This window comes from Aquarana catesbeiana, linkage group LG01 (genome assembly GCF_042186555.1).
Source record: "Aquarana catesbeiana isolate 2022-GZ linkage group LG01, ASM4218655v1, whole genome shotgun sequence".
NCBI classification, from domain to species: domain Eukaryota; kingdom Metazoa; phylum Chordata; class Amphibia; order Anura; family Ranidae; genus Aquarana; species Aquarana catesbeiana.
In genome coordinates this window covers 88,249,525-88,276,203 of record NC_133324.1, presented here as the reverse complement: position 1 = coordinate 88,276,203, position 26,679 = coordinate 88,249,525, and the positions used below count along the sequence as shown (strand labels likewise).

Below are 26,679 nucleotides of genomic sequence, written 5' to 3'. Positions count from 1 at the left end.
TGCAGTTTTACATGATATACACTGTTCTTTCTGCCTGGAAACTGGAGATTGTCCATAGCAACCAAAAAGTGTCCCTTTACGTCAAAAGTGGCTTTAGACCAGCTAGAAAACAGCGATAGTAAATTAGAACACTTGCAGAATTGAGCGATAGTGAATTGTGGGGAAATTTATTTTATTACTATTTTTTTTTTTTTTTTTTAATTATTTATTTTTATTATATTATAATTTATGTTTTTGTGTTTCAAACTTTATCATACCCGGGATATCTACTAGACTCTGGTTTGGACAGATTTAAGTGTGTTATTGTTAAGATTTACAGACCTACAATATAAAACGCCAAATTTCCATGCAAAATAATTGTACCGCTTTCAGCACCTAAAATCCGAAATAATCATACCGCCAGGGAGGTTAAAAGTAATCATTATTCTCCAACCTGTTGGAGTTTCCAAGACTTTCCTATTCGTGCACGGCGCTCCTTACCAATATCCACAAGCAATAAAAACACATTCTAATTCCATCTACTTTATTAAAAAAAACACATTTGATTACCTTTCTTCAGATGACTTCTGGCTCGTCATGTGACAGAAAAATAACTTCCTGCCTACCATTTATTTTACAGGGTACCAAAACTATTAAAACACTGGAGATGAACCCATGTACTCCTAACAGTGTTGAGGTGGTCGAGTCCTTTTATACCGTTCCAAAAATCCTGGACACAGAACTCAATTCTCCAATGTCCGAAAGCGGTCAGCTTCCAGAAGATGGGTCAGAGGCTCCCGATGATGACCACATTGTTGTTTCTTATTGTCAACCCACTGTTCATGGAGATACATCTAATCCAGTGCTAGATGAGTCAGCCACTCCTTCCCAGGTGGTGTATATAGATGTTCAGTCGATGTACCAACCGCAGGCCAACTCAGACGAAGACCTGGAAAGTGACTTTTTGGATAGCAGTGGTTACAAGCCACAAATGCAGCTACCTATAAGCTCTGTGACCATGGACAACCAGTCGCCTACAGAAGATACCCTTGTGGAATCTGCAGGTTATAGACCTCAGGGACATCCTAATACCTGGGCTGCAGATTCACCAGGTTCACCTACATCCATGGGAAGTGAAAATGCTTCTTTTGGAAGCCCTTGCTCTGTTAACTCCAGACATTTCTTAATCCCCCCAGTGGACAACAAAGACTCCCTCAAACCAACTCACATAGGATGGTCGATATCTTCTCTCTTTCAGAACAAACAGGATGATTGAACAAATAATGAAGAGCTTATCTGCTGTGAATCACCTAGTGTGACCTCAATCCATCCAGTTGTTCAGGAGAAGGCCTCCCAGCCTGTTGAGTGTATGTTACAGACATTGCAATGAAAGGTGGATTGCGGAAAAGATGCCAGGTATCTTATTGATGGTATCTGTTGACGTGGGAGTTGGATGTTTCTGTGCACCTAACTCATCTTGAAGCAGATGAAAAATTGGCATAACTTAAATTTGACGCCTCTTAAATATACTGAAATACAACATTGCTGGTATCCTAGTGTAAGAGGCGAGAGAGGTTTTGTTCTACGCAAAGTGCGCTAAAAACCAGATGCATCTTGCACAATCCAAAAAAACTTCTTCATTGTAGACAGTAGCTGGAAAGATGGCATTATAAAGAAAATGTGAATTTACTGGTATTATGCCTATAAATGCAATGGTATCTCAAATGGCAGGGTTGGGGAATTTTTAGCGGGGATATTTAAGGGATTTACTTATCTTATGTGTATATGGTCCATTTAAATCTTCAAAAATGCAATACTACAAAGCAAATAGTGTTTTGTGAGGAAACCGGTTTGGTTGAGACTTAAACAAACAGTATTTAAGAATTTTATCACAGTAATGGATTAAATGTAATTTAAAGTAATGGGTTTAAAGGTTTTAGTAGGCAAGACATTGAAGAGAAGAGTTTTTTGGATGTCAGAGTGAAAGGTGGCTTATATGACTGAGAATATTAGGTGATGGTTAGGGCTTCCAAGCTGATGGTTTGCTCCTTCACTTAAAGGGGAACTCTTGCGACCTCTGATCTTTGAAGGTTTTAAAGAACCAATGGTTGAATTCTTTCCTTTGGTTCCTTGATGTCCCCAGAACCATTTTAATAAAAGGGACAAAAAGGGATTTTACCATGAACCCACCAAAATGCTTTTTAAAAATAGAATATGCACCAAAAACGACCCCTTATTTTATAGAAGACCGTCCATTCTTTTATCGTGATAACTAGAGATAGACTTAAAATGACACTAACTGAGCAAACCCAAATGAATCCTTGCAGGGCATAGTTTGGAAATCATTTTAAAACCTTTTTGTATTTTTTCTTTATTTTCTTTGGAGATAGAAAATGTCCTTTAAATTTTCAATGGACCCACTAGCTTTTATCATTGGATTTTATGCCCGCGTATGTCATAAAATGGCCTTGTACACTATATAGCCAAAAGTATGTGGACACTCTTACAAATTTCTGGGTTCTAGAGCACAAAACCAGGTCCATGAAGACCTGGTTTGGTGTGTAAGAACGCAAATAGCCAACACCACTGAAATCAACCCTATTGAAAACGGTTATAATTAATTGCAAAGATGATTTGCAATGCAAGACAAGTCTTCTCATTCAGCATCTGTACCTGACCTCAAAAATGCTCTTTTGGCTGAATGAGCACAAATTTCCACAGACACACTCCAAAACCTTGTAAAACTTTTCCTAAAAGGGTAGATGCTGTTGTAGCTGCAAAGGGTTGCATGTTTTGCCGGCATGGTTTTAGAATTGGATGTTCAACAAGCTCATATAGGTATAATGGTCAAGTGTCCACACATTCTTGGTCATATAGTGTATGTTTCATTGTGAAGATCCTTTAGTGAGACCTTTTTGCTATACTACTTCCATGGTTCCCCCTTGCATGGTCTCCTAAGGAATAGTATCCTGAGAGATGGACTTGATAAGACCACAGTGAATGGGAGAGCTATAACAAAAGCTGAAGGTGAAGACTGCACTTATGCAATCTTCTACCCAAACCGTTCTTCAGCATGCAGGCTTCACTGTACTTTTCATTTTTGCTAGTTATAGCCATGGCACATTCTCATGTTCCCATCACTAAACATCAAAGTCAATTGAGAAAACACTATAATACAAGTTGCTAGGTGAATGATAATGTCTTCATCTGGTTTCGCAAACACTAATCCTGCCCCATAAAATATGCACATTATGATGTATGTTTGATGGTTAATACATAGCTCTAAGTGTATATAAAATAACAGGTAATTTTACTGCATGAATTTGCACTGTAGCTGGCAGACTTGTGTAAATAGAAATGTACATCATGTTTAGAGCTCCATAGTATTTCCACATAGCGTCCATATAGCGTTCTTGCACTCCTGGCTAAGCCAGGTATTCAAGATAAATATGAATGGAGTAAAAAAAATAGCAATTGTTACAATGTACCTTAAAGGGCCAGTATAAGTAAAGTTTGTTTTTATAAATACACTGTTAATATCCTTCATAGAGAAGTTATAAGGTATACAATACATTTCAAAATATTCTGTGTAACTAAAAGGGGCTTCAGCTAAGTGAAATTAATAGGAAGTCCACTGTGTGTACAAAAAAAAACACCCAATCTATTCTACCTTCTATCCCCAGCTCTGATAAGCTCCTGAAAATTTTCAGTTTATCTGTAAATAATATGTTTAGCTCTTGAATTTTTTTTTCATCTTTTGTATATTCAACATTGTAAATAAGGTTTACTGGCTCCTTACAGAAATCGTATGGTAATTTTTGATTTGGTAAATGTTTTGTCTCAAGGCTTTTTTAAAAAATGTATTTCAAATTCAACAGGCTTTTTAATAAGGCAGCAGAGCGAGAGAGAGCCGATAGTGTGAGTAACAGTAACCTATAGCAAATGGCCAGATCTCAGTTCAGCGTGGAGGAGCTTCGTATATTTGTCACTCTGTTATTTGCCTTTTTATGTATGTCTATGAGCAGTGGCAGCTGGTGCTAAAAAAAAAAAAAAAAACCCATTGTAGTCCGTGCGCCCGGCGCCCCGCTTGTAGGTTAGGGGTTGGGCACATGGGTAGGGGGCGGCACCCCTTAGCCCTTCATTATGGGCCGCCACTGCCTCTGAGAACCCTAAGGCACACGGGTGTATGAATTGGTGCTCCCATATATGCTGTTTTTTCTGCCAGAACTTGGCAGAAAAAGTGTTTCCAATGTTGCATATGTGTGCATGTTTATGCCGGAATGGTGTTGAGCGTAAATGCACTAGACTAACTTATTCTGGCCGTTGCAACACATTTACGCTCATACGTACATTTTTGAACACACATACATGCACAGATTATGTTCATAGGTGTCTCTCTGAACACAGCTTTGGTGTGTGTGTGTGTGTGTGTGTGTTTTTTTTTTTTTTTTTTTTTTTTTATGCATCTAAATGCTGCTCTTAATATACTAATCTAAACACCTGATGTGCAAAGCCACATAGACTGCATTTAGAGGCATGAAAAAAAAATGCAGCATTTTTTTATGCCCGTGTGCATGAGGCCTAACTATGATGCGTGTGGTTTTCCCTGTGACCTGCTGTTCTGATAGAACACTTAGCAGAATTTGTGAAAGTAAAATAAAGTAGAACATTTGATTTCCATGTTAGAATGACATTTGAAAGATGAACACTGGGCAAATGGCTAATTGCACTGATGTTATACTTATAAGAGAGTGGTTTTACCTGCCAGTTTGTATCTGGATTTGTATTTACTTTCATCCAGTCCCAAATTTTACACAGCTCTACCACACAGCACTGCACAGCCTTGTCTTGAGGGTGAGATCTGATTTTTGTTTGCAGTTAAAGTGATTGTAAACCCTTACCTTGTAAAACAACCCATTCTGTTTAGAATAGAAATGAAAGGCAAAATATTTTTGTATAGATATATAAAAAAAAAACAAAAAAAAACAATCACATTCCCTCTGTTCTCAGCCACATAAGAACTGGGGGGCGTGGGGAAAAGAGGCAGCAGCACACTGATCTTGCCAGTGAATGGCTGTGCAGCGGGGGCGTGTCAGGACAAGTCTGAGAGCACACTGAGTTCCCAGCATAGCTAGAGAACTGACCACACTGTGCTCTCCTTCTTAGTGTGGTCGGTTTTTAATAGGAAAGCAAGGGGACTAGCATGAACACCAGGGATTCCACATAAAGGATGCCATACAAAGAGAACAGGATACTTTCTCATACAAGTACATGGTACAGCAGGCAGATATCAGGAATATAAAGTGTTGGGGGTAACGAACACTTTAAGTAACACTTGCAGGTCTTGTCCCTCCCCCAGCCTGTGACTGGTCAGTGAAAGGAGAAGCAGCACACTGATGAGCTCATCTCTGTCACTCTGCTTTTTCCTACTATCGGCATGCTGCTTGCAGAGCAGCACAACTGATTGACACCTTGTTTTTTTTTCTGCTGTATGAAGGGTTGATAAAAGAGGCTGATACCAATACACTTTTATATCTGCCTGGAATTCAGCTTTACATGTTTGTTCCTTCCCTCGGGTGCAGTAGTTCATGTGAGAAGGACTGCAATTACTGCTTCTCCCTGCTCGGCTGTACAGCAGAAAACCCTGATTTTCTTTAAAGCAAGAGAGGTTTTTTTGAGGCACATTTTGTATAGACGTTTACTTTCACTAACTGTCCGTTTCCTTTGTTGACCTGATCAACAGCTCTGATCTAAAAATGTAATCAGAATGTGCTTGGGGTTCTGTGAATTGTTTTACAACACCCCCAAAGGCATTGTCTGCAGTCATTTATGAATGCCACATTCATTTAAACTTCTCTTGGTTTTGCTGTTTCTTAAGTCGTGTTGATGGGGAAATTTGAGTAATATTTTCTTTCCCACAACCCGTGGTTGCAGGAATGAAAATCACATAATCTATTGCCTGCCTTTAACTTTTCTACAGTGATCATCACATCCATTTGTCCACTTCTGGCTTGTTCAATAAAGCAAAGATCTGCCGTGATATGGAATGTGCACTAATGTCTTGTGACCAGTACAGTGTTCATTCTTGGTGATTGCTGTAGGTTACTGCACATCCATAATTACCACCATTTTAAAATTACTGCAAAGAAAAACTTTGATGCTGAGGAGTATAAACCCCAACCCATTTAAAAAATATACTCCTATTCGAGAACCACACAGTTTTACATCAGCCTTTCTCACCCTTTTAATTTTCAGGTCATGAGGAGTGACTACTAAAATGAATTCATCAGGGGTCAGTGAGAAGCATGCCGCTTACATATGGTAGTCAATCAAAAATGCTTCTCTTACAGTGTTGGTCAGAATGCCACCCTTCCAGAGAGCTAAAAAGATCAAGTGTCCTGCTGCTGGCTCTGCTTAGTGGCATTGGTCCCGTAACTATACAGGCACCACCAAATGGGAGGTAAATCAGCCACAGCTCAGGGAACCTCTAGCAACTTTTAGAAGAGTTCTAGAGTTCCATGGAACCCAGGTTGAGTATGGCTATTTTACATTCCACTTGGTTATTACAAGAGCGGAACTTGGTTAACACAAGAGCCAAACGACAAACACAACTGAAATAAATACTGTAAAAACTGTTTTACCCACCATAGAATTCAGTCTACTCATTGGGCAATGAGTATTTTCGCACTGCTCCTGAATCTTCTACTGTAGTAATGGGAAACTGCAAAGCTAAGCTAGGCATTAGTAAAATTGTGTGAATCTTCATTGTGGCAGAGGTGTTTGAACTGCAAGACTGGTTGAAAAGTATTACAAATCCTTTAGCAGGTAAAACTGTTCATGAAAAGGTATTTTACGATGGTTATTTAGTGTATTGGAGATCTTTGTAACTTAGGATGTGAATTTGCTGTTGCTTGCCAATAGTTATGACTTTAAGATTGAGAATATAATACATAGATTATTAGAATTGAATCTTTATTGCAGAGAAAGATGCAGTTCACAAATAGTGATGGGGAGAAAATACCAAGAAGACAAAGCTGGAGAGTGCAAAATGAATCTCTCTGCATAGAAACCAATCCGCTTCTTATCTCAACTTGTACAATTAAAAGCAGGTCCATTAGGGGCACAGGAGCCCTGCTCCCCTAGTTTGCATGGGGAGATGCATGCAGGGCACCGGACTTGTAGCTTGCTATAAGTTTTTTGTTTTTTTTTACAAGCCACATGATTAGAACCTTAGGCTCTAATTGGCTTGAAAAAGTTTGGGCTTGGGGCGAAGAGCACTGCGCCCTGAACCCATCCACTTGTGACACTAGCGAATCAATATTCGTTACTGTCTTCCGGCCTACCCTCCCAGCCAATCAGGGCAGGAGGGGGATCGGTTTGGCTGAGAGGAATAGCCAAGGAAGCCGTGGAGGGACTGAGTGTGGGGGGACCATCACTGTGGAGGAGCTGAGGGCAAACCTGGGGGGGGGGAGGGTTGTTTGCCACCCCCACCAAAAAGTTTAGCACCAGCTGCCACTGATAGCAGCCTTGTGACTTCTATCAGTTCCTGGTAAAGCTTGTAGGAGAAGTCCTCATACTGCACTGAGCTGTCCTATGAGGCTGCATGCAGGACCCCTGACCCTCTGTCTGGACAGTGCTAATTGGCCCTGTGCTGATCACATGCACTCTCCCCAAGAAAAAAAAAACACTCAAGCAATACACACCAAACTGAGCATGCGCAGCCTAACGCCAAAAGCTCTGTCTTATCCGGACATGTTCTGGAGTCAGTAGAAGAGTAGGATCTGTACATACAAGATCAAACAGCCTTTTTACACACTGTGGAACCCCTTAGGTTTCACAGTGAGTATAACAAGCATGCTTTACTGCATATACATACTGATTTTAGTGTAGTGGGTTTAGTAACAATTTAAGCTTTGGCAATAAAACCTGGAAGCTGATTGGTTTCTATGCAGAAGTGAGCCTGATTTTGCACTCTCCAACTTTATTAAATATACCCCACAATGACTACCTGCAAAACCAGATGGTATGCAACCACATCACTGTTGCTCTTTGCACTGCCCTATTGAATGAACCAGTTTAACTTCCTTTCTTGCAACTGGAAGGGGTTAAATATTGTATTCAGGTCTTCAAGCTTGCTAGTCTTCTTAAAATGAATTTGTTCTGTAGCAGTTTGTCTTAAAACATGTGTTTTTTATTTTTATATTGCTTAACACAGTTTTGAATGTTTGGTTTTAATTCTTCCACATATTTTTCTGTGAAAATATATTGGGTCTTCCTGTTTTTTCTCAGGAGGTTTATGAATTTATGATTTTTTCCTTTTTTTTTTTTTTTTTTTGTCGTTACTTTTTTGTTAAAAACACTACTTATATTTTGTTTAAGCTGCATTCTTTAATTTTTAGCATTGTAAGAAAGGATGCGTGCATATTAAGGTCAATCTTAAGCATTTACGGTCCTTGGTTTGAATAAGCGCAGTACCCAAAAGCAACCAGTCTGAATGAACTCTAGTGAAGTGTTACCAGAGAAAAAATATTTCTTATTAGCTGTAATGAACTCATGCACCATGGAACTGCAACTAAAAGTAAAACAAAACAAATACATAATAAAGGTAAAAGTCCCAAAGAGAAGTAACCCCACAACATAGTTCACTTCTTCCACCTTTGATGCCGGTGCCATGTCCGATCTTATGCCAACCACTGGGCCACTGTTTAATGTTGTGACACATTCAACATTTGCCTAGTAGATGACTTTTTCTTGGCAATGGTCTGCACTGGGCAGAGAGCCTCGGTATTGTCATCCAATAAAAGCCACCAAAAACCAATAAAAGGTGAATGTTGCAGGTCCTATTCCCCATCGCCCTTTTAAGCAGAAAGTATATGTACCTTCAATAAGCACTTATTTTTAGGTGGAATTGCATAGTTTCTTTCATATTTTTAAAAGCACGTTCTTTTTTTTAAACAAAAGCATGTTCTTTAGATTTTTAAACACATATCTTTTTACTTTTTTTTTTTTTTTTACATTAGTGCTAATGTTTTATTACATGCTAACCTAAACTTGAAAATCAAAACACTATATATTCCATTTGAATTCATCGTGGTTGGCGTGACTGAGATGATGAGTGTCCATATGCAGGAAAGCCAAATAAGAGGAACCAGTTGAGATTAACGGACCTCTGTGAGAGAGTTAATGGCTTATTATTCTTTATGGAAAATTTGCTGATGTAGTTCATTTTTACCTTACCTTTTGCTGGGATACCATCATCTTTCTCTCTTCAGTGCCACCAGCTAGACAAGTGCTGACAAGTCGAGGAAAGGAGACACAGATTTCAATAGTACAATCAGTTTTTTGTTTTTTTTCATCAAGTGATGCTTTATTAATCTGGCAGGAAATGGGTTTCTTCAGGCTGCTGGGTGGCTCCATCTTTACCTTTAATCTTTTGCTTTCATTATAAAGAATGGACCTTTTGCATCACTTGAAGACAAGCACAGGCACTACAGAGGACAGCCCAGGCTGGCTTGTACTGCCCTGTTTAACCCAGCCAAGGCTTTCCTCATTCATCATTCATGTCCTAAGTAATGACTTCTGCACAGTACAAGCTGGCCAGGGTTGCCCTCAGTAGTGACTTCTGCACTGTACAAGCTGGCCAGGGTTGCCCTCAGTAGTGGCTTCTGCACAGTACAAGTTGGCCAGGGTTGTCCTCAGTAGTGACTTCTGCACTGTACAAGCTGGCCAGGGTTGCCCTCAGTAGTGGCTTCTGCACAGTACAAGCTGGCCAGGGTTGTCCTCAGTAGTGACTTCTGCACAGTACAAGCTGGCCAGGGTTGCCCTCAGTAGTGGCTTCTGCACAGTACAAGCTGACCAGGGTTGCCCTCAGTAGTGGCTTCTGCACAGTACAAGCTGGCCAGGGTTGTCCTCAGTAGTGGCTTCTGCACAGTACAAGCTGGCCAGGGTTGTCCTCAGTAGTGACTACTGCACAGTACAAGCTGGCCAGGGTTGCCCTCAGTAGTGACTTCTGCACAGTACAAGCTGGCCAGGGTTGCCCTCAGTAGTGACTTCTGCACAGTACAAGCTGGCCAGGGTTGCCCTCAGTAGTGACTTCTGCACAGTACAAGCTGACCAGGGTTGTCCTCAGTAGTGACTTCTGCACAGTACAAGCTGGCCAGGGCTGTTCTCAATAGTGACTGCTGCACAGTACAAGCTGGCCAGGGTTGTCCTCAGTAGCGACTTCTGCACTGTACAAGCTGGCCAAGGTTGTCCTCAGTAGTGACTACTGCACAGTACAAGCTGGCCAGGGTTGTCCTCAGTAGTGGTTACTGCACAGTGCAAGCTGGCCAGGGCTATCCTCAAAAATGACTATTGCACAGTAAAAGCTGAGCAGGGCTCATCAGTAGTGATGGCTGCATGGTACAAATCATCCAGAGCTGCGCAGTGCAAGCTGACCAGGATTGTCCTCAGTAGTGACTACTGCACAGTACAGGCTGGACAGGAATGTTCACAATGGTGATTAATCCAAATTTCAAGCTGGTCAGCAAAGTCCTCAACAGTGACTAATGCACAGTACAAGCTGGCCAGGGCTGTCCTCAGTGGTAACTCCTGTAAATCACAAATTGGCAAGGGCTGTCCTCAGTAGTGACTACTGAACAATACAAGCCATCCATGGCTGTTCTTAGTAGTGAATACTGTAAAGTACAAACTGGCCAAGGCTGTCCTCAATGGTAACTACTGCACAATATAAGCTGGTCAGGGCTTTCATCAGTAGTGACTATTGCAGAGTACAAGCCGGCCAGGGCTGTCCTCATTAGTAACTACTGAAACTTACAAGCTGCCTGGAGCTGTCCTCAATAGTACCTGCTTGCTGGCATATGTCGAGTCTCCATCCTACTGCCAGGAAGACAACAGCAAAGACTATGCTATGCATCAAGAAACCTACACATTACCATTGTCGATTTCTACATCATAGCTTGAAGAAAAAAAAAAAACTGATTGAAGCATTGAAAGCCTGGCCTCCATCCCTACTGTTCCAACATCTCTTTATTTTGTCATGATTAGACCACTGTGAATATGTGATGCAGAATAGCGCTCCCTACCTTCCTGTGCACTATTTAGTACAATGATGAATCCCCAAATTATTTTCCTGTGTTGGGCACCAAAACCCCTGTAGCCTTTCTCTGATTACCCTTTGTAAATGTGAATGTAGATAGGTCCTCCTCCATATGGAGAAAAGGTTTGTGTATTGTTGTGTTCAAAAAAATGGGATGATTGGTTGGAGATGTGATGAATGTAGATTTGTGTGTTGTGAAATTTGCATTATGGTCTGTAGGTCATTTGCTGCATTAAAGGGAATCAAATGTGAGATACTGTAACTGTCATCCAATCCTTATCGTATCTAGGTAGCAGCAGATGATCCAGGCCAGTCATTCTCAAGGGAACAAGTTATAAGCTGAATAGAATTACATTTCCCATTCGGTATGGCTGTTGTCAGGGTTGCCTAGAGCTTCTCCTAAGCCAGCCATACATGGCCTGAAATTCAGCTGGTTCTCAAGAGACCGGACGATTATTGACCCATGTATGGGCAGGCTGAAGCCGTCCCTGTTGGGAGAAGATCGTGATAATTGCAAAATCTGGCAGGCTGGTTGTACCCAAGTTGATCGATCATCTTGATACATTTAGCTTATCCATACATAGTTTTGAATCTTTGCTGGTTCCTGCTGAACTAGCCGAGATTGGAACCGTCTGTGGCTGACCTGAGTTTATAAGAAGATGGTGTACTTGTTATTCATAGATCAGTCTCTGAGAGTTCATTGTGCTAGCTGTGGTTTAGTTAGAGTGGTGATTCTGTGAAAGATAATGGCTGCATTATCACTTGCACTTACGTTTAATGGTTATAGCTGTTTTTTTCTAAGCCAGGAACATGGTTGTGTTGAGTAAATTATGACCATGATGCTTAGCCCACTCTTTGATCTAAATCTGATTCTGGTCTGCTACAAGTCTGTGGGATATGTTGGCACTACAGCTGTTTCAACTCTGATCAACTTTTCAGCATTAAAAATTGGGCAGATTGAGGCAACTTCACAGGTCAATGTGCAGATCACTCTCCGAATGCAACGTACGGGAGAGATTTGCTCACGCTCCTCCAAGCTGTCACCTTGCCTGGACTTTCTGTTACCAGGTAAAGCCAATATTTTTCTGTTTTCTTTTTAGGATGGAGTGGGGAAGGGTTAGAACCTGTGTCAGGTCCCTGCTCGTCCTGGGGTGTAGCCTATTTGTCCTGATGACCATTGTCACCTGGATAGAAATTGATGGGTATTCCAAAATTTTACATTTCAGATTTCCCCTCCCTACCTGTTGGGTCTCTGAGACAGAAAGTGGCGAGAAATCTTCCCAATGGAGTGACAACAAAAAGAGAAACTGACCGGTTTTAACCCTACACTCACTTCTCTATCCAAAACTAACAAAAAATGTTTGGCTTGAGATACAAATCTCAGTTTGACCTTCCGGTTGTTGCAAGACCTTTCCAGCCAATTGTGTTTGTAAATCTTAAACAGCAAAAAGACCCACAGCAGGTTTTATGTTTTACTGGTAAAACTCCAGTAAGCTGAATTTTGATTGGTTTGCATTGGTTAACTTTTATTGGTATTTGGATACTATCATTGCACTGTCCATGACCTTGAGGATAATGTCTAGAGGCCCTACAAGCAGCGCATAGTCCAGGCTGCCATGATTCCCAAAGCTCAAGATGGCCCTAAAAATATATATGCAATTGTGCATGGCTAAAAAGCATGAAAAAAATTGTGCCTGCCCTCTTAGGAGGAAATGTTGCTGTAAATGAGTTTATATATGCAGATTTTTATCAGTTCTCGCAATATTTTGTTTTGTTAAAATCATTCAGGTATTAAAAATTTTATTTTTTTTATAGATCTAAGAAAATTATTTTTTTGCAATGTATGAAAGAGAATCAGTCTGGTCATAATTTAGTGTTATGTTATGATAGTGTTATGTTTTTTCTACTGAATTATTTTCTGCTCGTCTGCTGTGATCTGAAAAATGCACTGTAAATATTTGTTGAAATATTCTTTGAAAATAACTAAAACAAATAAAAGGAAATATAGTTTGTACACTTCAATGAAATCTGGTTTGCTGGCATGTTTTATGTATTTTTTTTATCTTCTTCCAGTCCCTTTTTGTGTTTTTTCTTTTTTTATTCGTGTTAAAGTCAGAAAAATAATTTATTCTTAAAACAAGTTGGAGAGCCCACTTAACTACACTATGTTGTCAAAGTTTGTCACATCTGTATGAGCTTATTGGACATTACATCCCTTTCCAAATCCATGGGTGTTAATACGAAGGTGGTTCCCTCTTTGCTGCTAGAACAGCCTCCACTCTTCTGGGAAGGCTTCCTACAAAATTCTGGAGCATCCCCGGTACTGGTGTCCTGTGATGTCAGGTAGTCATGTTTTAATAAGAAGACTATCACAATTGGCACTGCAAATTATCCTAGAGGTGTTCAGTAGGATTGAGGTCACGTTTCTGTGCAGGCCAATTGAGTTCCTCCACGCTAAACTCCCTAGACCATGTCTTTATGGAGTTTTACACAAGGCACAGACATAATGGAAAAGAAAAGAGCCTTCCCCAAACTGTCACCATGAGGTTGGAAACCAATGCAAATACGCATTGTAGGGTGTGCATGCATATGTAAACATAAATTGTACTGCACATGTAAAGTATAGAGCAATAATTCTAAGGCCTTAGTTAATGGTTAATTCTAAACTGATAACTTCTGAATGTTGCCTATAGAATTTTTGGTAATATAGTTTTTGGTATATTTCACAGACCTGCATAATTTTAAGGCTTGACTTGTTGATTGTTTACTCAACACAACTCCATCTTTTATAATGTGGATGTTAATGTGTGGGGGGAAAAAAATTTGACCCCGTAGATAGGTGGTTAACAGCACCCTTGACTGGAAACGCCTAAGCTCAATAAGGTAGAGGGGGTCCACATACTTTTGGCCATTATAGTGACCATCAACTCATCTAAATTGTCATGCTACACAGTTGTTGGCCAATTTTTCTAACTGTAAGGATCAAATTTGAAGCAAGTTCTAACTGTGGAGACAGGGAAAAGCAGCAAACTTTGAGTGATTCAGCTTGCATTTCAGATCCGTTTAAAAGACTTCTGACCTTTTTAAGCTGCATTTAAACTTCCATTTTTTATACAGCATATTGGAGATTAAAGTTGTTTTATCCTGAAAAAATTCCTTTGTATACGAGTTCTTACTATAATGTGCTTTTATAGGTAGCTTGTTCACTTACAGAAGAGGAACTCACCAAATTTCTGGCATAGTCAGCAGTTTTATTTTTTTTTTCAATTATCAAACAGATATAACAAAAACTTTATTTAACAGAGCAAACGGTAGCAAATGAGAATGGTTTACTGTTCGGGTTTACACACACTGTGGCAGTGGACAAAGAAGTGACAGCACTTTATTCTTAAAATGTATACCTAAAGCCAGGGACTTTTTTCTTTTTGAAAACCCAAATAAGATGGCAAAAAGACACTCATTTGAAAGATGTCCCCTTCCTGTACTTTCTGAAAGATGCACACAACAGAATATATGAGGAAATCTTTTCAAAGTGAGGCAAAGCCCCTTAGTTTCAACAGAACAATTATCCACATTGTAAGATGTCTCCTCCTATACCTGTTCTGGTGGCAACTTAACATTTTGGAGAATGGTCACCAGGACTATAATGGAGAAGGTAATTCTCCCTAATTTGGAAACCATAATAAAAACCTGATAGATATCTAACCCCTCACCACAGCATTCAAAACCAAAAAAAGTAATGAGATACACTATGAGGTGACCAGGCTGTTCACTTTGCAAGGGAACTTTTCCAATAACTTAGTGAATGAGGGGAAGCTCTGCTGATGTCCATATACTTTCCTTACACATGAGCTATGCTGTATAGGCTATACAGAAGCTTATACCAAGTCAAATGAATGCACTGCTTCAAGTTAATGATGTAATAATGAATACATCACTTGCCAGGTTTTAGAAGAAGAGAAATCAAAACTGCTGATGTACAATATTACTTATTAATATTTATTTGGTTGAAAAACAAACATGAATAGACAAATGTACAAAAGTATTAGGATGGGGGAAGAAAGGAAATGAGACGGACATTAGGACACAAAACATATTTCCATAACAAACACATGGGGAAATTGTGCAAAAAGTTGTTACATCTAAAACTCTACATTACATTTGGTCAAGTGTCCTATATTTGGTTCTATAAAAATATATACATGTACAAAATGTCTAAGTCAGGTCTACAAAGTGGTCCAGGAAATCAGATCATGATACAAAATCTGGGGAAGGTTATGAGTAAACCCCTGTCTGGATGTCGGTAAAATGGATAACAGCTGAATATGGGCCTTTGGTCATTAAAAGAAAATAAAATCATATATACCGCTCTTTAATCGAGGTAGAACTTTTTTTTTTTTTAATAAATCCTTTTACTGATAAATTATTAGCAAATTCCATGGTGTCAGTTGATGGGAATCTTATCACCAAAAAATTGGTATTTTGACTTGCAGCAGGTCAATAATCAGAATAAATATTGCAATTACATTTTCTAGAGTAATACAAGATCTTGGATCATTCATTAAGGCAGTAGGCTCTACCTCCCTTCTGAAAAGAATTGACAGTGGACCACTATGTCAGAGAAAGTTAGAGGCAGTTTAATGGGCATTTAGGAGGTCCAAGGGGGATTTCATGTTGCCTTATACCTTAATAATTTACCGCAACCTTGTGCCAAGCGTTTGCCATTAGGTTGCAATACAGTCCCATTGACCCCCAATGGGCAAGTTTGTTAATGAGCACCACTTGCCAAATGCAACATGCCAAGCAGCCGCCATGCCGTATTGTAGGTAAATGGTTGGGGGCCTGTAAAAAAGCATATCTATTGCCTGTTTTTGCCATCCTCCAACAGCCCATGTGAAATAAACATTTTCAAGAAATATTTGCATCATCTGGCTCGTTCTGTTAGAGAGTTAAAGATTTAAATAGATGTTGCCAGTAACTGGTCAAGCCCCATGGTGCATTTGTCTTCAAGTAGAGCTATAGACTAAACGTTTTTCTTAATTAGAGCAAAGGAGGGTTATAACCCGTTGGTTTATTTTTGCCAACTGTGCCCCATTGGTGGGATTTACCTTCACTTCCTGTCCCATAACCACAACAGGAAGTCAGAGGAAATCCTTGCAAATTAAGGTAATCTTTTGGGAACCCCCAGGCCACCAGAACAAGTTTCCTTATTGAAAGATTTCCCCTTAATTACTTTTCTGGGGACAACCCAAAATTTGAGATTTTCTTTTATTTCCAATGCTAATGGTAAACGGGACGAATAGAGAGAGGGTGAATCTCCCTAACGAGGGCACAGACAGCAATACAAATTGACAGGTGTTCTAATCCACCTCCACCCCATCCAAAACTAATTCTACTTTAACTGTGAGGCTATGTTGTGTGATACAGTTAGCATGAGTTCTGGAAATTGACAGGGCAGCAACCTTAGGGAACCTCTCATTCTTGGCTCCATTTTCTCAATTGTGAATGAATCTGTTTAATCTACAGAGACAAGACAATTGTGTCTTGTAGGGTTTTTTTTTTTTCTTTCAGCGGTTTACTACCACTTTAATAAAGCACTGCCGTATGTCCCGGTAATGCACTATATAGCATGCTTCATTCTTTGCATATGCAGGTTTGCCTGTGGTTGGTACCGGACAGGGCAGAGTGGTAAAAGGCCACCCTTGGAAGAAAGCTACAATACCTGCAGTATTGCTTTTTGAGCAAAGTGCCCTTTGCTATGGGGGCACTTGTGTTTGCTCGCTTCCAAGCTGCCTTTGTATATCCATTGACACACCCCTGCCCCCACTCCCTCCTCACTGGCTTTGATTGACAGTACGGGGAGACAATGGTTCCCGCTGCTGTGTCTAAGCCAATGAGGAGAGAGAGCGAGCAGCTGCTCTCGTGCGCACTGCTGGATCGAGATCGGGCTCCGGTAAATACAAGTAAAGTATAAGTAGAATGCATGAAGGTTAAAAAAACTTCTGCTTTTACAACTTTTACTATTAATAATTTTCAATATCTAATATGTTGCACTTTGTTGTGGGTGTCTTCTGTTTTGTTCCCATGTCCTTTGCTCTGTCGCAACATACTCTTCTCTGATTGCACCCATGTCCCCTTCTGTCCCTTGCTTTGTCCCTATAACCCCTTCCCTCTCCTCAGACAGACAGAATAAAGCACCGTGCCATACCTTCCACCACTAAGGCTGAGGGATCCTTCCATTCCCGCGTCTGTGCCTGCTGGCCCTTCCCCACATGCCTCCTGTTCTGCAATAATTGTCTCCCTGCTGGATTGGTGCTTGCTTCTGCTACCACCCAGGTGGGAGAGACTTGTTATTTATTGAAGAAGCTGGAATCTGGAGTGAGAGAAGCAGGTGGAGGTGGGTGCGCAAACCAAGGACCATCGTCTCGTCTGCTTCTTCTGGGAGAGAGGAGTAGGGGCCGAAAGAGCCGAAAGTTAAGTGAAAGTGAAAGTTAGTGTAGATGGCTGGAGGCAGAAGCTAAAGTTCTAAGCATTGACATAGCCCCTGGCCAGTGCCATGCTGAGCTAAGCAGTGCTCAGCTAGGAAAAGGTGTGAGCAGCGCCAGCATAAGCACCTTTTGAGGGACCCCCGGCTTTAGCGCTTCCCCAATCCCGGCACCCTAAGACAGCTCCTTAGGACCAGGGCTGGCACCAGCATAACCCTAGGTCTAGACTCATAGAGGTGTCATCTGGAGGTGTCTTCCCAGCATGTGTAGAGCCAATCCTGGGAAAAAGCACAAGTGAAGAACTTCAGCTGGAGGTACCTGAAAACTGGAAGTTGGGTGGACCTTAGGAAGTCTGGTGTCTCAACTAGAGAGTTTACTGCTACTTCACCTACTCTTCAGCCTGGAGTTCAAGTTCAGAAGATGGGTTGATTTCAAAGTTTTTTTCCTGTAAAGACTGACAATATAATTTGTATTCCACTACTGGAGTCATGCCCTTAAGCCTGGTACACACTAGTAGTTCTTTTTCGTTCAACCCAGCGGCCTGAACAACGAAAAACGGCTCAGGAGGAGCCACTGTACTAACTATTCAATGTCAGTACAGCGATCTCCCCTGCTGTGCTATTGTGTTCTAACAGGGAGACGACCCCCCCCCCCACGCCAGAACTCTCCGGTCAGCGCTCTCTGCTACTGGCAAAGAGCGCTAATTAGGAGCCGATTGGCAGTCCTTTTTTTTGGTCATGCCCCTTTGACAAAAGGCAGCTGAACAACCGGCTTCAGTCGGACCGGCTCCAGTACACACAGGCCGAATGTCGGCCAGTTTAAATTGAATTGGCCGATGCCGCCTGACATTCGGTCCATGTGTACTAGGCTTTAGGGATGTCTTTGTGACCTAACAATCTACTCAAGTAAAAGATCAATTGGATGGAAGTCGGTTATTCAGTCACCACTGGTGGGTCAGTGATTGCCTTGGGGTTGCAGTGGAACTGTTTATGCCTAGACAGGTCCCAATAAAACCATTTGTACCTTCAGGAGTAGAGCCACACACATTACAACATGCTAATCCTATTTAGAGTAAGGGCCTACTTAAGAAACTCATTTAATTTGAGAGGTACTTGAGCTACGTATCTACTGGTAGATCCAAAGAAGAACAGAGATTGTACAGTTAGTAGTTCATTTTCAGTTTAAGATTGAATGATGCAGGATCTAGGGCTCCGGTGGTGTCACAAATCAGGATCTAAAGATTCTGCATTGCTAGTGTGCTCTTTGGCAGTTTCTAGTGAGCTGCAGTCATTAAAAGGTTGTCACTGTAATACAAGATAATGTGAAGGATCCTGGTGGGGGTAATAGGTGATGTTACCATCAAATAATCAGTGGAGCAACATGTATTCTCTAAACCATGACATAACTAGCACCGATTTAAGGTACACTCCTAACAGTCATGGATTTCCTGCAGAATTTTTTTTTTTTGGATGAACAATAACTCATACAAAAAAATGACTAGATGAAATGACCATGGTGTTCAATTGCTAAGTATTGCACAGGTTACTGTCAGGTAGGTGGGATGGAACTGTTTTGATCCCACAGAGGAGGGATGAGGTCCATCATGTTAGGCCCAATGACACCCATTTCCTCATTTACAGTATATTACTTACAAATGACAAAGGGGTGATTAAAATCTTCGACTGACTCATCCATATTCTCAAAACTATTTTAGATTTTCGGGGCCGGAAGTGAGAGAAAGGCACACACATTTCTCTTGTTAGTCACATATTCTGAATCCCACACTAATCAAGACTTTAGAAAATAGTTCAAGTTTGATCTTCTGGCAGAAGATTCTTTTTTTGGTTGTGGTTGTTCTTGAAGCATATTTGGAATGACATGGATTGCAGATTGTCCTTACAGTGCAAAGTCTTCCTTTGTTCCTCGAGTGGTTTCAAGCATGTTAGTGTTCATTCCTATTTAGTTCCGCAAGTGTTGATGTTTTTTCCGTCCGATGCATCTTCCACCAGCGACACGTGGTAGTCAGTGGAGAGGGTGAAGTGAGAGATGCAACCTATGAGGCCTCCAATGTACTGTCTGTTTGTGTGCAGGGCAATCTCCTTCATTCCACCTAGGAAAGAATTAGAATATTAGAACAAGTAAAATAAAAGCGCTCTGCTGCTATCAAGGAAATAATATTCTAGTCAGAAACCTCAGTCACATTGTGCTGTATAGATAGTAAGCATATGCACTGTTGCAGGCTTCAGCCCCTTTCACCCCAGCAGACTGATCTGGTCTGTCTTTCCGTTTTTCAGGCAGACCCGATCGGACCATTAATAGTACTCTATGGGGCGGCGGATGTCAGCGGACATGTCTCAGACACCCGCCGGAATCCGATCCAATAAAATCTGCTAAAAACAGACAGGTGGGGATACGTTCACCATCCATCTGGCAGATCAGATGACAATGACATGAAAACAGACATGCAGTCCATTTCCATCCAACTGCCCAATAGAGAATAGCAGGGCTGTGTCTGTGTCCACTCTGCATAGTGGAACAGACAAGGACCTGTCACTCTGCCCCGTGTGAAAGGGGCCTTCTACTTGCGAATCTGGGCAAGCAGGGAGAAGGTATAAATATTTGGATGTGACCTGGATACTTGGATATTCCCCCAAGCCTGGGGGTAGGTGTGGGCTGGATATTTCATCTTATCCGTGTGCTTGTGAGACAAGGCCTGAGTCTGGGGCCAAGGCTCACACTAACCTTCTGGTGGAGGACATCAGGATCATATGACATGCCACTGACCTCTGAGTGACAGAAGTGTTAGCCAACAGAAGAGCAGCAGGATATATTAGGTGGGGAGGGCCCATTTGTAGGTGCTGGGGAAGGCAGGAAGGAGCAATGGGGACTGCAATGTAAGCAGATAGTGGTGTGGTTTGTCACATAATGATGCAGCCTATGGTGGACCCTTGGATGTACAGAACATTATGCTAGTGGGCTGAGGAATACACAGCTGTGCATTGTAGCCAATCAGCTTCTTACTTCAGCTTGTTCAATTAAGCTTTGACAAATAAAATCTGGAAGTTTTATTTTCACCTGGTGATTCTGTCAGTGACACCTCCTGTCCTAGGGTGTCAGCTGCCAATACCACCTCTTGTCCTAGGGTGTCAGCTGCCAATACCACCTCCTGTCCTAGGCTACTTTCACACTGGGGCATTGGGGGCATCGGCGGTAAAGCGCCGCTATTTTTAGTGGCACTTTACCACCGATGTTCCGGAGGTTTTCAGCCGGGGCGAAAAAGGGTTAAAACCACCCTCAAAGTGCCACTGCAGCGGCGGCACTGCCCATTGATTTCAAATGACAGGGGAGCTTTAGGATCGGTATATACACCGCTCCTACAGCACTGCAAAGATGCGGCTTGCAGGACTTTTTTTACAGTCCTGCCAGTGCACCGCTCTAGTATGAAAGCCCTTGGGCTTTCACATTGGAGTGAGCGGAGAGGCTCTTTCAAGGCGCTTTGCAGGTGCTATTTTTAGCGTTATTGCGCCTATAAAGCGCCACAGTGCGAAAGTAGCCTCAGGGTGGAGAAGCAGCATTGTTACCCAAGGTTGCTCTCCTGATTTGGACTACAAACAGCTACACCTATTCTAATTTCCATTACCTATGGAGGGGGTGTTCGATATTGCACAGAAGATATCTGGTAAGATTGAGTGCGCTGTTTGAGAGATCAGTTCAATGCATAGAAGTTAGGACACTGGAAGTTTGGCAGGATCAATAGGTATGTTTCTGTACTTGCACAAAAATCTATTACATGCTGGTAAGTTGCAATATATTACATGGCTTTTCCTGGACCGAAATATTTCTTAAGGGAAATGATGTTCCCAAAAGGAAGACAGTGTCCAGTAATGGGCTGACCAAGGGCTAAAAAGCTATTCCCAAAATAAAAAGAACAGCCCAGAGCAGCTAGCTCCTCTCTTATATGAATTGGCTCGACTCGAATTTTGCACGCAGATGGCAAAAAAAATACAAAAACTGACAGCGGTTTTAATCTCCCCCACTCTATCCAAAATAAAAAAAAGGTTGTCTATAGGTATACTGTAAGCGCTGCCTACTGACACCGCAAGCATAAGCTCCACTCAAACAGCCAGTAGGTGGTCTTACTTGTAAGGTAGGTAGGCAAGGCTGCTCTTATCATCATGGAGGAAATCTAAGGGCCTGTTCACATAACACCGTATTTTTTTTTTTGTTTTTTATTAACTTTATTTGATGTGCCACATAATGATACTTCATTCATGTCTGGAACCAGAGGTGTAACTAGAACCTTCAGGGCCCTCCCTGCCCCTTTCCGTCAGTCTCAGGGCTCTTCCCTCCGGCCCAGGGCCCTTTACGCCTGTTGAGGGGTCCTTTTATTAACCACTGACGGCTACAGGGCAGTTGCTTAACCCCGGGAGGGTGTACAGTGACGTCCTCCCAGAATTCCGCTCTCGCGCGCACCCGAGAACATCCGTGACTGCCGGGTCATCACGGATCACGGTGAACGCCCGCTGATCGCAGCTGTTTACCATGTGATCGCTCGGTCAAATGACGGACGATCACATGTAAACAAACCAGCATCATCTCATGACGCCGGTTCCTCTCTCCCCTCTGTGTACCGATCGGAACAGTGTGAGAGGAGAGGGGGAGAGATCGGATGGCAGCAGCGCTGTGGGCTGCATGTGTAGTGCCCACAGCGCTGCTCTGTGACAAATGCAGTCACATCCAGTCATCCATGCTCAGCCATCCCTCCATGCTCAGCCATATTCTAATACCCTGCACTACTGTGCAATACTGTGCAATTACCCCACAATACTCTGCAATTTCCTGCAATACTCTGCTATACCCAGCCATACTCTGCAATACTCGGTGATACCCAGCCATACCCAGTCATACTCGGCGATACCCTGCCATACTCAGCCATACCCAGCCATGCTCTGCCATGCTCAGCCATACTCGGCTGTACTTGGCCTCTGTATGTGGCCAGGCTGTGGAAGTCTCACACATGTGGTATCGCCATACTCAGGAGGAGTAGGAGAATCTATTTTGGGGTGTCATTTTTGGTATGTACATGCTATGTGTTAGAAATATTGTATAAATGGACAACTTGGTGTTAAAAAAAAAAAAAATGCTTTTTAACCACTTCCCGCCCACCGTCATACGACGTCCTTGACTTTGTGCGGGGATATCTGCTGTTTCAGCTGGCGATTCCCTACACCATAAGAATGAACATAGCAGCTGTTCCACTGCTTGATCGTTCTTACGGGAGGCCCACCGCTAAGGTCGAAGCCAGGATCTTTTTTTTTTTTTTTCTTTCAGGCTTCCCAGCCTAGAGGTGAGATGTGGGGTCTTATTGACCCCATATCTCACTGTAAAGAGGACTTGTCATGCCATATTCCTATAACAAGGAATGTTTACATTTCTTGTAATAGGAATAAAAGTGATCAAAAAATGTATTTTTTGGAAAAAAACATCAAACTAAAATAAATAAAGTAAAATGAACAATAAATAAAAAAAAAAAAATTTAAAGCGCCCCTGTCCCTGTGTGCTCGCATGCAGAAGCGAACGCATACGTAAGGCCCACATATGAAAACGGAGTTCAAACCACACATGTGAGGTATCGCTGCAATCGGTAAAGCGAGAGCAATAATTTTGGCCCTAGACCTCCTCTGTAACTAAAAACATGTAACCAGTAAAAAATTTTAAAGCGTCACCTATGGGGATTTTTAAGTAGCGAAGTTTGGCGCCATTCCACGAGCGTGTGCAATTTTGAAGGGTGACATGTTGGGTATCGATTTACTCAGCATAACTTCATCTTTCACATTATGCAAAAACATTGGGCTAACTTTACTGTTTTGTTTTTTTTTTTTTTTTTAAAGCACAAAACATTTAAAAAAAAAAAAAACGCGTTTGAAAAATTGCTGCGCTAATACCGTGCGAGATTACAAGTTGCAACGACCGCCATTGTATTTTCTAGAGTCTTTGCTAAAAAAATATATAATGTTTTGGGGTTCTATGTAATTTTCTAGCAAATAAATGATGATTTTTACATGCAACAGAGAAATGTCAGAATTGGCCTGGGTGCTCCAGAACGCCTGAAGGTGCTCCCTGCAAGTTGGGCCTCTGTATGTGGCCACGCTGTGTAAAAGTCTCACACATGTGGTATCGCCATACTCAGGAGTAATAGCAGAATGTGTTTTGGGGTGTAATTTGTGGTATGCATATGCTGTGTGTGAGAAATAACCTGCTAATATGACAATTTTGTGGAAAAAAAAAGAAAAAAAAATCTTGATTTTGCAAAGAATTGTGGGAAAAAAAATGACAATTTCAAAAAAACTCACCATACATCTTTCTAAACACCTTGGAATGTCTTCTTTCCAAAAAGGGGTCATTTGGAGGGTATTTGTACTTTTCTGGCATGTTAGGGTCTCAAGAAATTAGATAGGCCGTCAGTACTTCAGGTGTCAATTTTCAGATATTGGCACCATAGCTTTTGGACTCTATAACTTTCACAAAGACCAAATAATATACACCGATTTGGGTTATTTTTTACCAAAGATATGTAGCGGTATAAATTTTGCCCAAAATATATGAAGAAAATTTACTAATTTGCAAAATTTTATAACAGAAACGAAGAAAAATGCATTTTTTTTTACAGAATTTTCCGTTTTTTTCTAATATAGCGCAAAAAATAAAGAAACCAGCAGTGATTAAATACCACCAAAAGAAAGCTCTATTTGTGTGAAAAAAAGGACAAAAATGTCATATAGGTACAGTGTTGCATGACTGAGTAATTGTCATTCAAAATGTGAGCACTGAAAGCTGAAAATTGGTCTAGTAATTAAGGGGGTTTAAGTGCCCAGTGGTCAAGTGGTTAAAAACAAAAAAACAGAAGGACCCCTGTGTACATGCAGGTAGGCAGGGCTGTATAAAGCAGAAGCAGATGGAAATCACGATGCTGGCTTAGGGGGACCCGGCGTAGGGGGATCATCTCAGTGTAGCAAACAGTGTCCACCTCAAACAGCATTACCTGCCACTGTTCCACCTCATGCCCTTGTTCTACATCTATCTAGTGGGCGGTAACTCATTTTTAAGGTGTTCCTTCTTTCGCAAAGCCCACAGCGGGACTCTTCCTGCCATATTGGGGCCCCCCTATGGTGGCAGAACACCAGGGCCCGCTCACAAGTGCAACCTTTGCAATCCTGGTAGTTCTGCAAGTGGGAAGAGGTCAGTAGGGCAGTGGGTGGTGTCAGTAGCTTTTATTTTTTGTTATTGTGTTATTTTTTACTATTGTATTTTGTTTTATTTTTACAATGTCATTTTTTTATTGTTTAAATTTTTTTTTTAGCAGCCCTATTGAGGGGACTTTGGTGAAACACAGTTTACTATGCCTCAGTTATAAATGAACACAGCGAGTGAGCTGTACCGCTCACTTACTGTGTTCTTTGGGAAAAGAAAAGGGCTAGTAAATTACATATTTACTGGCCTCTTCCCCTGCTCTCCTGTCACCTCCACCCCCAGCAGCCATCAGGAAGGCAGAGGGGGGGAGCCAGCAGCGCTGCGGCGGGGGGTGGCCAGGGGGAGCACACAGAGGGCCTGGCCAGCAGAGATGATTAACCCAGACAGTAGGGGCAGCATATACATGAACCATTACTGATTCCCTCCATTTTCGCCTTGCAGCCTCTAAATGCAAGTGGGAGGGAGAGAAGAAGAGCTAGGCTGTCAGCAGCTGCAGTTAAAAATGGAGGGCATCGGTTCATGTATATGCCGCAATTGCAACCCCTGTGACTCCTGAAGTAGCCTCTGTCTGGAATATCTCTACGATTAGGCCCATGAGGGTGAAACACGTTATAGTGGGGAAGCCCGTAAATGGGGACGCTCTGTGTGTTTGTGCTGGCTGATTAAACTTTACCTCGTACGACATTATCATTGAGCAACTACATATCTGGTAGTGATGATGGGACAGAGGTGTACTACCTTGAAGTCAGCACCTGGTTTGCTGGAGTGACTGAGGTGGAGAAGGAACAAGGGGGTATGGAGCAGGGCTTCTTTTTGCAGACATCTATCCGTTTGCCACGGTCTACGTGTGTGGTCACTGTCTGTCTGTCTATCTATACTATACTCAACCCAACCCTAACCTTTCAGCACTCACCAACATAGAGGTCTCCATTAATGTTTAGTTGTCGCATTAACCCTGGAGATTTTCCTGTCCTGGCACCATAGTCATCCACAGTCACCTTTCCTGACTGTCCATCTCTGGAAAAGTAAATTTATTAATGATGAAACAACAGAAACATTATTCTATTCCACAATAATAGAAGGGTGCATCTAGCCTTCCACCCCTTGCTGTTCACCCCATTTTTACCTCTCAGTCAATACTCCTTTCTGTGGAACCACACAAGACATCTGGTCTGGACTCCAGTGATCTGCAGTTTAGTCTGACCATTCAATTATACAGCCTTGAAACTGTCTATACAGGAATCTATAGTACCAAGGTTTAAAGAGGAACTCCAAGCAAACAACTCAATAAATAGAAAAATAAATTATATATGTTCCCTTTTTGCTTGCCAAAGGATTTGTAATTCTGTTCGGTCTTGTGATTTATATACCCTTGCCACACCACACAGCCAGGTGCATAAGACACTTACTTCCTGATTCGCCATTAAACGAATAAAAGAAAAAAAAGAACATTTTGGAAAGAGGTAAGGCGGCACCTTGTTAATTGTATATTATCCTCCTGGCTGGAGTTTTAAGAACCTACATCCATAGGACATTTTTTTCCCCAGCATTGCTATATATCCCTATTCACCCTATTTGTATTAATTATAATAGTTATATAGTTCTAAGTTGGTACAAAGTACTAAGATGGTTCTCACCGTACAGCCTTGACCCGGTGCCACCGTCCATCATTGAATGTACCGTTCACCATTATCGAGATCATTCCACTGCCCAAGTTATAACTGCATGAAAGAAAAGAAAATAAAGTACACTCTTCTAAACCTGGGGGTTTGCTTTACAGAGCACAGTCTGGTTTGAACCTAGCCTTAAAGCAGACCTTCTATGAAACATTGCTCAGCAACGAACCCCCCCAAAGAATAAAGAGAA

At 41.6% G+C, this 26,679-nt stretch overlaps 2 protein-coding genes across 4 annotated transcripts in view; one reads left to right on the top strand and one right to left on the bottom strand.

The window, feature by feature from the left end:
• The window catches only part of LOC141132721 (leukemia inhibitory factor receptor-like), a 150,127-nt gene extending 137,023 nt beyond the window's left edge, over nucleotides 1-13,104 (top strand). The window contains exons 20-21 of one of the 2 annotated variants that reach the window (XR_012242959.1): nucleotides 620-10,183; nucleotides 10,227-13,104. Coding sequence is in view for 1 of the 2 variants with exons in the window: in XM_073621483.1 (XP_073477584.1) it covers nucleotides 620-1,255 (636 nt within the window). In the remaining variant the exon portion in view is untranslated. Of the gene's footprint in view, nucleotides 1-619 lie in introns of both variants that reach the window. The other variant, XM_073621483.1, reaches the window with a different exon arrangement.
• A 1,951-nt stretch (nucleotides 13,105-15,055) lies between these two features.
• Nucleotides 15,056-26,679, bottom strand: part of EGFLAM (EGF like, fibronectin type III and laminin G domains) — a 297,792-nt gene continuing 286,168 nt past the window's right edge. For both annotated transcript variants that reach the window (XM_073621500.1, XM_073621508.1), the window contains 3 exons: nucleotides 26,451-26,534; nucleotides 25,727-25,830; nucleotides 15,056-19,672 (listed from right to left, as the gene is read on the bottom strand). In XM_073621500.1, coding sequence (XP_073477601.1) covers nucleotides 19,518-19,672; nucleotides 25,727-25,830; nucleotides 26,451-26,534 — 343 coding nt within the window. In that variant the 3' untranslated portion in view covers nucleotides 15,056-19,517. The remainder of the gene's footprint in view (nucleotides 19,673-25,726; nucleotides 25,831-26,450; nucleotides 26,535-26,679) is intronic.